Source organism: Eublepharis macularius, chromosome 7 (assembly GCF_028583425.1).
Source record: "Eublepharis macularius isolate TG4126 chromosome 7, MPM_Emac_v1.0, whole genome shotgun sequence".
Lineage (NCBI taxonomy): Eukaryota > Metazoa > Chordata > Lepidosauria > Squamata > Eublepharidae > Eublepharis > Eublepharis macularius.
In genome coordinates, this window is record NC_072796.1 from 12,231,186 (window position 1) to 12,243,760 (window position 12,575).

Below are 12,575 nucleotides of genomic sequence, written 5' to 3' on the forward strand. Positions count from 1 at the left end.
AGAGCCATTTCCATGGGAGGAGCTTTCCTGGGGCAGGAGGAAGGCTGGGCAGAGCGGTAGGATACAAGCGACAGATTTTTTGTATGTCTGGAAGCTCAAACCACATTTTAAATCCTGAGTGTCGATTAAACAAAAACATGGGGTCATTTGCGAGCGTCAACTTCCTTCATGGATATGAAGAAACACAAAAAATGAAGCATTTTTCATTTCTGACGGGGAGGGCTGTCTAAAAATGTAATTAAATAAATTTTCAAACTCTCCAAACCAAGCCCTCCTTCCTCTGCCCGGTGAACACAGATGCACACTTACTTGTGCCCGGACTCATGTGCAATAGTAAATGCCAGCCCCAGGCCAGTGTCTTCATTAACGGTGCAACTGCGATATTTACTGCACATTCCACTTATTGGAGCAAATCCTAGCCAATTTAAATGGAAAAGGGAGAAAAAAAGAGAATCACAGAATCACAAAGCTGGAAGGAGCCTTACAGACCATCTAGTCCAACCCCCTGCCCAAGGCAAGAATAGCCTAAAGCATCCCTGACAAGCAGGACTTTTTTTTCTGGGAAAAGAGGTGGTGGAACTCAGGACCGCACAATGACGTCACTTTGGGTTAGCTGAAACAGGGGGGTGGGGGGCTTAAAAGTTTAAATCGCCCTCAGCGAAAATGGTCACATGGCTAGTGGCCCCGCCCCCTGATCTCCAGACAGAGGGGAGTTGAGATTGCCCTCCGCGCCGCCAAGCAGCGCGGAGGGCAGTCTCAACTCCCCTCTGTCTGGAGATCAGGGGGCGGGGCCACCAGCCATGTGACCATTTTCAAGAGGTGCTGGAATTCCGTTCCACTGTGTTTCCGCTGAAAAAAACCCCTGCTGACAAGTATTCATCCAGCTGCTCCTTGAAGACCACCAATGAGGGGGGACCCACCACACCCCTAGGCAGCCAGTTCCACTGCCTGTTAGGAAAGTGCCTTAGAGGAGGGAATTATTTTAACAACGGCATCAGAAAGACTGGCTTGCCAGCTCAGAAATGCAGCTATAATGGGGGTTGGTGCTAAGCATTTTGTTGCTGTTGAGTTTGGCGTCACCTGCCTTCAGGAGCAAGTGATGTGAGCGAGGCAGGGGCAGCCCTCCGCACAGATTTACTGAGTTCGCTTCACTTCCTAAATGGGGCACTTACAGGTCTAGCCCCCACCTGCCAATTCCTCACCAGAGATTTTCTGGACTCAGTTTTTCATATGGAGTAATGAAAAGACAGCCCTGAATTTTTATCATAGATTATTTGATGGATGGGGAGGGTGTGCCAGTGCAGCGTACAGTTTAGAACGTTGGGTTAGGATTTGGGAGACCAAGGTGAGAATCCCTGCTCTGCTGTGGAAGCTCGCTAGGTGACCTCGCAGGGTTGTTGTGAGGATAAAATAGAGGAGAGGAGAACGATGAAAACCACTTTGGCTTTCCACTGGGAAGAAAGGTGAGGTACAAACAAACAAACAAACCCGAGTTGTTAGCTATTACAAGAAGTGGGTCCGTCCCGACTTGTGGGGTAGGGGGAATCTATTGCCAGCCCCCCTCTAGCTCTGTTTCCTCACCAATCCAGAACGCCTTGCACTGGCTCTATTTCTCCCTCCCTGCTTCTGGACAGCATTACAAAGGGAAAGGAAGAATAATATTTCTATTTTGATCCATAACCCAACTCAGCACATAGCTTTCTAAAGCCTGGGGGACTAGAAGCTCCCAAAATAGTAAAAAGTCCTATAGCACCTTTAAGACTAACCAACTTTATTGTAGCACAAGCTTTTGAAAGCTTTATTGTAGTGTAAGCTCAAAAGCTTATGCTACTAATAAACTGATTAATCTGAAAGGCGCTATTGGACTTTTTACTATTTTGCAGCTACAGACTAACACGGCTAACTCCTCTGGATCTAGAAGCTCCCATCCTCTAAAGCAACCCTTCAGTAAGTCCCATTGCCTGTTATCCTGTCCCCCCTTTACCCTCTTTCAAAAATGTGTGTGAGGGGAGCGGTGGGAGTTCTCAGGCGGCTGTCTTGGGTTCAAGCCCATCCTGCCACTGAACTGCTTCCCAACTGTGAAAATGTGTAAAATCATGGGCCACATCATGTTCTCTTCACCCGCTGAGTGGCAATTCAGCCAATGGGCTGGAGGTGTCGAACACTTGTGCCAAAGGTATCAATTGGACCAAAGGGCATTCAGGTGCTGAGACCAACTGTTAGGGATCGCCACACAGCAATACTCACCTAAGGTATCACAGGGCTCATTCTTCCAGGAGCAGATGTCCAGGCCAGTAAGCAAAATGGCATGGTCGTGGCGGCTGCCATCTTTCCCCATCAGCCCCGACTGCCATTGGCAAAAACTGCTCAACGTACGGTCTGCGTGATGACTTATCGTGAGTCCTGGCTGCACAGGAGTCAAATGGAAAGAAAGTCAGCTGTGGGGAATTCAGTAAGCTTTACTTTCATCACAGAAGATGATTTTAATTTTTAAAAAATCAAATAGATGGTTAGGGACAATAATAAAAAGAGGAGTACTTTTTCTTTACAAATATACAGATTCCATCATAGGATTGAAGTACCCCCAAAATCAGTGTCTCACGTTGGATATTTAGCCTTCTGTATACTATGCAAAAGCACAGAGGCAAAATTTTGAAAGGGACCTCAAATGACCTTTGAGCCCCTGCAGATACAGGATTTAGATGGCATACCTAGAAGAGCTGGTCCTTGCTTTGTATTTGTGATCTTCACGAAGTGCGCACATGTACAACTTCAGTTCCCCCAAGATAAATGTAGTCCACCAAACACGTATGGTGGGACCCCAGGAGATCAATAAACTGCATTGCAATTCTTGCTTGGTGCTGCCAACATGAGGAGGGGATTGTCAAGCACCCGGCAAACCCGGCAAAGTAGGGTTACCGATACCAACCTCCAGATGGGGCCTGGAATTCTCCCCAAATCACAACTGATCTCCAGTCTACAGAGATCAGTTCCCCTGGAGAAGATGGTACAGTCGGAGGGTAGAGCCTACGGCATCACATCACCGTTGAACTCTCTCTTCTCCCTAAACTCTGCCTTCCCCAGGAATTTTCCAGGCTGGAGCTGGCAACCCTAAAACATGTCAGATGGACTGTATTCAGCTTGACAGGAGCCAAGTAGGAGAGCCTGGTTTATGTCCAGCTAAATGGTTAATAGATTATCTGTGTCTATTGATGTTGATTATGTAAAGCTTCCCCAATCCATTTATTTGCTTAGTTCAGATAGGGGCCATTTCTGTGGAACATCATGTGGAACATCATGAAAAAAACGTGGAAGATAGCATCTTCTCACGCGACTTTTCCGCGACATCGTGCAAAACTCGCGCGAGAAGACACTATCTTCCACGGTTTTTTTTGCGATGTTCTGCAGCGTTCCGGATGAAGGTGAGTAGTGTGGAAACTGCCGTGGTTTAATTACAATGACTTGGATTAGTGTGATTGTCTCCATTAACTGTGGTTAAATGGGGCCCATCAAAACAGAATCTGAAACCATGATTTGAAGTTGGTTTATTAGCCACAATTAATCATCACTTTGTTTCCGTGTAATGTGTGAATGCAGTCACGCTGGCCGCATCTCTCCCTTGTTTACCGAGTGGCCATGAACCCAGGAGGTGAGTTATCATCTGGAAGCCGATGAAACCTGGTTTCACAGGCAGGGTTTTGTGTGGTGTTTGAACTGCCGCTCTCTTCTTTCGACTGCATCAGGTATGAAATTACTACAACTTGTCTAACATTCTCCATTTAATCACTATCTTTAAAAATTGACCCAACTCCCTGTGCTGAACAGGGCTTCAGTCTTTTGCTTTCCACTCCCCTCCCTATCCTCCTGAATCCCAAAGTGTCCTCACAGTTGGCCTACTTTATCTCTCAGCGAGGAAGAAGAGCGTTGAGATGCTAAGAACACCGACTTTGCTGGTGGCGCTCAAGTAGAAACCAAAGCCGTTTCCACACTATTTACCTTTATTTGGAACGCTGTGGAACGCTGCGGAAAAAACATGGAAGATAGCGTCTTCCTGCACGAGTTTTGCGCGACATCGCACAAAACTCGCGCGAGAAGACGCTATCTTCCGTGGGTTTTTGCGGCATTCCACAACGTTCCGGATGAAGGTAAGTAGGGTGGAAACGGCCCAAGTGTGACTCTGGATCCAGAGACACCTCCAAAACATCTCCAGACCGCTTCCTCTGCAATGGGGAAAACAGGGTGGTGCAGCAGAAGATTAAGCAGAAAGCAGCCTGCACTGGTTGCTGGAACTGTCTATAAATATGTATTTTAGAAAGATCTGTGGATCCATTTGGTTGCTAAGATGCAAGAAGAGCAGTGCAAAAGCCACACTTTTGATCACTATATAACCTTTAGGCTTGCTCTCGAAGCCCTCTGTGGTCTTGCTATCCCATGCTTCTTCACTCTTGTGTCCCAATACACCCCTCCTGCAACCTTCACCCCTCCACTGCCATCACCTTCAACCATTCAGAGGTCTCCTGCCCCCTCAAACAATTTTGACTTTCCCCGCTTATGCCTAGAATTGCCTTGTGGAACACTGGCATGCTGCCACCCCTCCTTCAAATCTACTTTTTCTGTGAAGGCTACAAGTCTCTCTACACGAGACATCTTACATGAGGACACACAAGTGTAGGGAGATGCAATGTTAGCCTGGAAGCATAGTTTAAAAAGATACAGCCAAAGACTCTGTCAATTTCACCTCTCTACACAGAGCTGGCGGAGATTGCTCCTCAGAGGATTTGTTAATTTCATCTTCACCTCCTGGAAGACTCTGTTAATTTCAGCTCCCTTTTGGGGAGGTGAAGATAACATTAACAAACCCTGTGAGGAGCGATCTCCGTGGGCTCTGTGTAGAGAGGTGAAACTGATAGAGCCTTTGACTCTGTCTCTTTAAACTATGCTTCCTGGCTAACATTGTGTCTCCCTACACTTGAGCATCCTCGTGTAAGATGTCTTGTACAGAGAGACTCTACATCACAATCCCTCTTCTGTATTAAATCTAAGCTTCTGTAACAAGGATGAATGCATATTCTTCCCCATGTTATACCCTTTTGCTATCTGTCTGTTAGGAAATTTTAGATGGTAAGTTCCTCAGGACACAGACTGCCAAGTACATTGATGACTCTATATAAATATAATAATAACCATAAGAGAGGTGTTATTAAGTTAAATTTGCATATGAAAAAACCAATCGTTATTTTTACAAAATAGGTGGGGCAGCAGACATTGTCTTAGAAGAGGCATTCCTTCTAGTATCCGAGAGAAGAGGGAATGCCTCTTCTACAATGTTACCCCTAGTTTTATGTTGAACGAAACCAGGGAAATCTTTTAATCCATCAAAAGGCTTTTAATCAACCAAACCTATCAATTAATTGGCTCAGCCGTGCAGTCCTACAAATGATAGTCTGCTTTTAACAAGGGCTAATTATTTCTTTAGCACCTCTGCACTGAGTACGACTTATTACGGATGGGCAGAAAACAAGAGAAACAACAGGTTTACAAGAGCGGCTCTCATGAGCCAGAGATGTAAAGGAAAATTATGCTGCAGGTGTAAGATCAAAAGATTACTCTTCTTACTCCTTTCGGGGCTGGATGTGATCCAAGCATGAAAAGCTGAGCAGTCAATGTAATTAAGCTGTCACTTAAGGAGGCTGGATCGCTCAGCACATAAAATGAGGCATTACATTGTTAGCCGAGAGCTCGACTGCATGGAACTCCAAAGCAAAAAAAGGGAAATTAAAATGAAGGGAAAGGAGAATGTACTGTACCAGTTCATACAATTATATGGAATAGTGGTAGGGATTTTTTCTGGGAAAAGAGGTGGTGGAACTCAGTGGGTTGCCCTCAGAGAAAATGGTCACATGGCTGGTGGCCCCGCCCCCTGATCTCCAGACAGAGGGGAGTTGAGATTGCCCTCCGCGCAAGCGGTCTGGAGATCAGGGGGCGGGGCCACCAGCCATGTGACCGTTTTCAAGAGGTGCCGGAACTCCGTTCCACCGTGTTCCAGCTGAAAAAAAGCCCTGGTGGTAGGGATGCCAGCCCCTCAGTGGTTTTTGGATTTCTACTACAAGAACCACGGTATCAGAGGAAGAGTTCATTGCATTGACCAGCTGTTGCTTGGCACACCACATTCATGCAGGGATTGAAATTAAAGCCACCAAACTCCGTCCACCACGTGCTGCAGCCTATAGTACTTGAAGCCTCAGTCATTTCACTACATCCTCCGGTGGCTCCTGGCTTGCCTCCCCTCTCCCCTTCCTCACAGAGGCCAGGTGAATGGAGGGGAGAGTTTACACAATTGTATGCAATAGTAACAATCTTAAGTTGCTCTTTCACAGCTTCATTGGTGAGCCATGATATGAATGGCAGGATTCTTATCTGGAGAGCCGGGTTTGATTCCTCACTCCTCCGCTTGAAGCCAGCTGGGTGACCTTGGGTCAGTCACAGCTTCTCAGAGCTCTCGCAGCTCCACCCACCTCATAAGGTGATTGTTACGGGGGTTATTCCCACAATGCAGCTGGATTCCCAGCTGCATTGTGGGATAATAATAACACTAACTTGTTCACCGCTCTGGGTGAGGCACTAATGTGTCTAGAAGAGCGGTATATAAGTGCAGTTATTATGATAATAATAACATACTTTGTAAACCGCTCTGAGTGGGCGTTAAGCTGTCCTGAAAGGCAATATATAAATCGAGTGTTGTTGTTGTTATTATTATTATTATGGCCATGCAACTTCAAAATACTGAGCATAAATCCTTCCCTTTATTTGACTGGGCATCCCAGAAGAATGCTCTGAATCGCTGTATATATTCCCATCATTAAAAGGAACGGAAACCGATTAAAAGATTCCAGCTTTACTTTTCCTTTCCTTGAAGAGGGATCATAGTGAGTTTGAGCATATCCTATATCCCGATCTGCTCAAACACAGATAAGGGAGTGGGCTTCAGTTCTCCCCTTCCTTTCGTACGGTAGTCTTCCCAACCATTGGCTCTTCTTGTAGCCCAAATCTTGGGCTGCCAATTTGGCTCCTGGGGCAAGGGATTCCCCACCCTCAGCACTTGTTTCCCACTGCTGCTTCTGTGGGGTGCAGAATAATAATCTGCTGTTGGGTGGCGGCATCACGTTGCTTCTGGGGAAAACCTCGAAGTGATGTTGGTCTGCTCTAGGAATCGCCAGGAACTATGGCCTTACCATAGAGTTTCTAGAAATTCCTAAAGAAGCGTGATGTCATCTCTGGGTTATCCCCAGAAATGATGTCACACCATCGTCCAGTGGCAACCCCCATATGCCTGCCCCCCAGGACCCCACTCAAAGCATCCATGTGGGAAAGATCCAAAGCTGTCCTGTTGCTATGGTTCTACTTCCTGGCTGGGTTCCAAGAGTTCCAAACCTTTCTAATCTAGAGCCCAGAGGAGCATACCAAGATCATGTGACAACCTGGCACAGCACAGTTCCCTTTCCTCCCTGGCAGCGGTTGACCCACAGAGACCTTCCAAGGCAAGTCTCAGCAGAGAGGGCAAGGCTTGGTGGGGGCTTTTACCATGTATGTACAATCAAATCGCATTCAACTTCTGGTGACCCCAGCACGGGGCTTTCAAGGCAAGTGAGAAGCAAAAGTGGTTCACCAACATTGCCTTCCTCTGCAGAGCTCCTTGGTGGTTGTCCATCCAAACACTGACCCTGCTTAGCTTCTGACATTTGATGACATCAGGCTACACCAAGCCACCTTCCCGCCTGGTTTTTATCATAGAGCTCAGGGAATTCCTAGAGGGCTGTGGCATAACCTCCACATACAGCCAGAAACAACAAGACAATGTTGTGCAACATCACTCCACTGGCCCCATTTGTGCTCCCACTGGAGAAAAGAGGCTGCTTGGTAACCCTTCGACCTCTGTGCACTCTTGAGGAGGTCTGGAAAGAACTGTATGCCCATGAGCTCTTCCAAGACTTGGTTATACTTCAGAAAGTAACATTCCCAAATACGCATACATAACCTACATGCTCATACATAACCTACGCATATCCAAATATGCATACATAACCTACATATATCCTAGCAACACCATCAGTGGACCCAACAACATCAGCTATACCATCTCGGGTTCATACTCCTGCTCATGTCAGTAATGCCCTTCCGCCCTCTACATTGGACAAACTGGCCAGCCCCTCCGACAGAGTATTAATGGAAATAAGTCTGACATCAGAAACCACAACATTCAAAAACCAATGGGGGAACATTTTAACCTTTCGGGACATTCAGTTGCTGACCTAAAAGTAGCAGTTATCCTGCAGAGGAATTTCAAAAGGAGATTGGAAACAGCGATGGCTGAATTGCAACTAATAATGAAGCTCAAGACAACACATCCACCTGGACTGAATCAAAACCTAGGCTTCCTGTCTCATTACCAATGCAAATTTCTCCACACCCACTACTCCTCTGCATATCCCACCCTATTCAATCATGCCTGCTATTGTCATTCACCGGCTATTATCATTCAGCTTCTGTAATCACTCCCCTCTCCAAGATATAAGGACAGATGGACTCACGTTCTAGCTGTATATGAAGAAGCAAGTTGTGGCTCACGATTCGAAAGCTCATACCCCACCGCAGATGTTGTTAGTCTTACAGGTTCTACTGGACTCTTGCTCTTTTCTACTACATGTGTATATTTATACATGACTCCCCCCGTCCCCTTGTGCTGAATGCAAGGAATGTGGGAACAGGGCACATGCATGCAATCTTGTTTCCTGCATGCACTATATATACAATCATATATGCAGGGGATGGTGTACTCTGTCACCCCAAGTAAGGTATGCTCATCACCTCTGGGAAAAGCACTTCTGAAAATGTCACAGGGCCTGGAGTTGATGGTGCTGGCCCAGGATGGGATGACGTTTACCTCCCATGCCACCCTCCTCATTGTGAAGCTTGGGTTAGAACCAGCTGCCTGTGTAGGCATACAAACCATAAACTTGTTGATTTCCTGTGCATGTGGAGGGCATTGCTTGCTCAGCAAAACCCACCTCCTACCATTTGTACATGCACAGGATCTCTGTATAAAAGCTGAGCGACACAAGGTAATGATGAACAGAGTCTGAGGGCACAGCCACAATGCCCACCCCCTCGGTCAGGCTATGGATGACAGGATATGGCAGACAGGTCCCTGTACCCTTGCAACAAGAAGTCCAGGCTCTTGGTTAAATGGTTTTATTCAGAAATCCAAACATTTCCATATATATGTCCACAGGCTTACTCAGAAGCAAGGTAAGCATCTAAGCAGTACGAGCAAGATTGACAGGAATAGTGATATGTGGAAAAATCCTTCCTCTTAACACACACATTTGCTCCTTCCCCCTCCCAACAGTAAACAGGACTTTGGGTGCAAACTTAGTGTGAGAACGTCTCACATCTTTGTACTACCAAGTTGAATCACTGGGAAAGCAAAACATAGCAATACATGGGAGTGAGTATTGTACAAGGTCATGAACACTGAAAGATTCTACAGTCCGTTAGATAAGCGCCTGCAATAAGCCCGTGAGAGAAACAGTTATGGCACTGGCAATGTGATATCAAGTTATAGCAAGTTACAGCATGAAGCACTGGTTCAGGACAACAGGTCTGCATTAGCATTAGCATTGCTGACAACAGCATCGGTATCGTCATGGATGTGGCTCAGACATGACACCCTCACACACGTTTCATCATCCCTTCCGCCAATCGCATTTAAAACAAGACCAGTATTCATTGTACCTGTTCTTCTTCCAAAAGGATCAAACCAACGACAGCAATGTTAATATTCCCTCCAATTGTTCCATCTCTGAATAGTGCAGAAACCTAAAGGAGAACACAAGAAACAAATGCAGTCAGGGCCACCACCTGCAGCGGGTTAGAATGGCAATGCATTTGTCCAGTTTCACAAAACTGCTGGGTTGCATCCTCTTGTTCATCCAAAGATGGTTGAAAATATGCCCAACAAGACTCTGCCTTAAAAAAAAACATTCAAAGAATTTTTCTTGCACAACTGATGAAGTAGGATCTGCTTCTCAGAAACCTGTAAACAATGACCCATTGGGGTCCAGTAGCACCTTAAAGACCAACTAGATTTCCAGGATATGAGCTTTCTAGACTCAGAGCTCCCTTCATTTGTGTCTCTCTCTCTCTCTCTCTCTCTCTCTCTCTCTCTCTCTCTCTCTGACTCTCAAAAGCTCATACCCTGGAAATCTAGTTGGTCTTTAAGGTGCTACCGGACCCAAATCTTACTCTTCTACTATAGACCAACATGATTATTACCCCACTGAAACAACCAGTCATGCAGTCCTATGCAGAGTCACTCCAATCTAATCCCACTGCTTTCAACTGGACCAACTCTGCATAGAGTTGTACTATCAGAGTCCAATGCTAAACCAAATTAAGTCCATTGAAGTCTACAGAAGGGTGTTTAACTTTGTTTAGGATTGCACTGATAATGTGTCAGTCTTTAATGTACAACAGGGCTCTTTTGTTGTTTTTGCTTACTTACATTTAAAAAGATTAGTAAATGTTTAAAGAAGATAAACCAAATATGTGCTTCTAAATTCCACTGATTTAAATGGAGCCTACTCCCCCTCTAACAACTGATGGCCATTTTGGGCCCGTTTGGGCCGGAATCGGGGCCTAAACGGCTGGGACTGGGTTGGTACTGGGCGGGGGAGTCTTCCCTCTCCTGGCACCGACCCAATCCGGATGGTTTCGGCCCTGATCCAGGCCAAAACGGGCTCAAAATGGCCATTTTGGGCCCATTTTGGCCCAGGGCCTAAACGGCTGGGATTGGGTTGGTACCAGGCAGGGGAGAGTTCCCCCACCCGGCACCGACCTGATCCAGGCTGAGTTGGCCCCGATCAGGTCCTTTTCAGCCCCAATTGAGGCCTAAACGGCCCCAAATTTTTCAAAGTCAGGTGGGCGGGGCCACCTGACTGTTGGGGGAACTAAGGCGTTCCAGTGGGTTCCCCCTCCAAATGAGCCCTGTTTACACCTCTAAAGCTTGTCTCAGCAGTTGCAAAATAATCTCTAGAGTAGCTATTGATCTTGGGGGAGAATATCGGACCATCAGTCTCCAGACCCCTGATCATCCTCGTCGCTCTCCTCTGCGCCCTCTCGATTTTGCTACCTTGTGAAGACAAACTCTGGCCTCCCTGATTATTTCTCAAGTGTTCTCTGCCTCTCTTCTAAGGAAAGTACTTGCTGCTTTGTGATGTCAAACAACAGTCTGCGTATTTGCAGGGGAGTTCTGTTCCTGTTGACTGTTGTTTATGTATTAGGCTATGGAGTAGTGGATACTTTCATAGGCTACACATTCCAATGCCCTTTATATATACTTCCCTGGGAAAGATTTTTTTTAAAGGAAATTCTTGAATTTCATCTGCAAATGATGCTGAGAATATCTGATACTTGATATCTGATGGGAATAAATGTGTAACATATACAGTTGCCGTGTTTGTTCTATCAGCTCTAGGCATTCCGTATGTGTTTGTTTCACAAAGTATGGCACAATGCACTGAAGACCATTTATGATAATATTAAAGTTTATGTTTCCCCATAGGTTATTTTGTCAGCTGATTAGTGCATAGCATGTGTATCTCCCCCCACCCCCCCCACCCCCAGTGTGGACAATGACTTATGGTTTCAAGCAAATATATTTGATTAGACTTCTACCCAGAGTGAGAGGAGTGGAGGAGGGGTAGGACAGCAAGCACCGAAACCAGATGCTTCCAATCTCACTCACAGTAGAATCAGAGTCTCTCTATATGAGACACCTTACACAAGGATGTTCAAGTGTAGGGAGACGCAATGTTAGCCAGGAAGCATAGTTTTAAAAGACAGAGCTGGCAGAGATCGCTCCTCAGAGGGTTTGTTAATTTCAGATTGACAGAGTCTTTGGGAAGGTGAAGATGAAATTAACAAACTCTCTGAGGAGCGATCTCCGCTGGCTCTGTCTTTTTAAACTACTCTCATGTAGACAGGTGAAATAAAGAGCCTTGGTTTAAAAGAGAGGTGAAATTGACAGAGTTTCAAATGACTCATCTTATTTCATGGAAAGGGATCGCCATACCATATTCAATATAGTCAGGACGTAAGTTGTGATATTGTCGCGCCCGTGGTTTTGCATCATCTTCCTGTCAACCACCACTAACGTCTCAACATTCAGCTCTTTGTTTTTGTAGCCCTTCAGAAGAGATCGCTTGTTTCTCAGCAGGTAGTTATATTCATCTGGCAAGATAAAGGTATCTCCATGTGGAGGCTGAGGCATATCTACAAGACAACAGATTGCTGATTAAAATGAAAGTTGCATACGTGCAGAGCAAAACCATGTTCAAGAGCTACAGATGTAAGAAAGATCACGACTGATACAAACAGGGCTTTTTTTCTGGGAAAAGAGGTGGTGGAACTCAGTGGGTTGCCCTAGGAGAAAATGGTCACATGGCTGGTGGCCCCGCCCCCTGATCTCCAGACAGAGGGGAGTTGAGATTGCCCTCCGCTTGGCTTGGCAGCGCGGA

The 12,575-nt window shown here is 46.0% G+C and overlaps 1 protein-coding gene across 1 annotated transcript in view; it reads right to left on the minus strand.

The window, feature by feature from the left end:
• ADAMTS16 (ADAM metallopeptidase with thrombospondin type 1 motif 16) overlaps nt 1-12,575 on the minus strand; it is a 118,047-nt gene that overhangs the window by 80,264 nt on the left and 25,208 nt on the right. The window contains exons 5-8 of the mRNA XM_054984903.1: nt 12,131-12,330; nt 9,793-9,876; nt 2,248-2,407; nt 310-415 (exon numbers count right to left, since the gene is read on the minus strand). Of these exons, the coding sequence (XP_054840878.1) occupies nt 310-415; nt 2,248-2,407; nt 9,793-9,876; nt 12,131-12,330 (550 nt within the window). The remainder of the gene's footprint in view (nt 1-309; nt 416-2,247; nt 2,408-9,792; nt 9,877-12,130; nt 12,331-12,575) is intronic.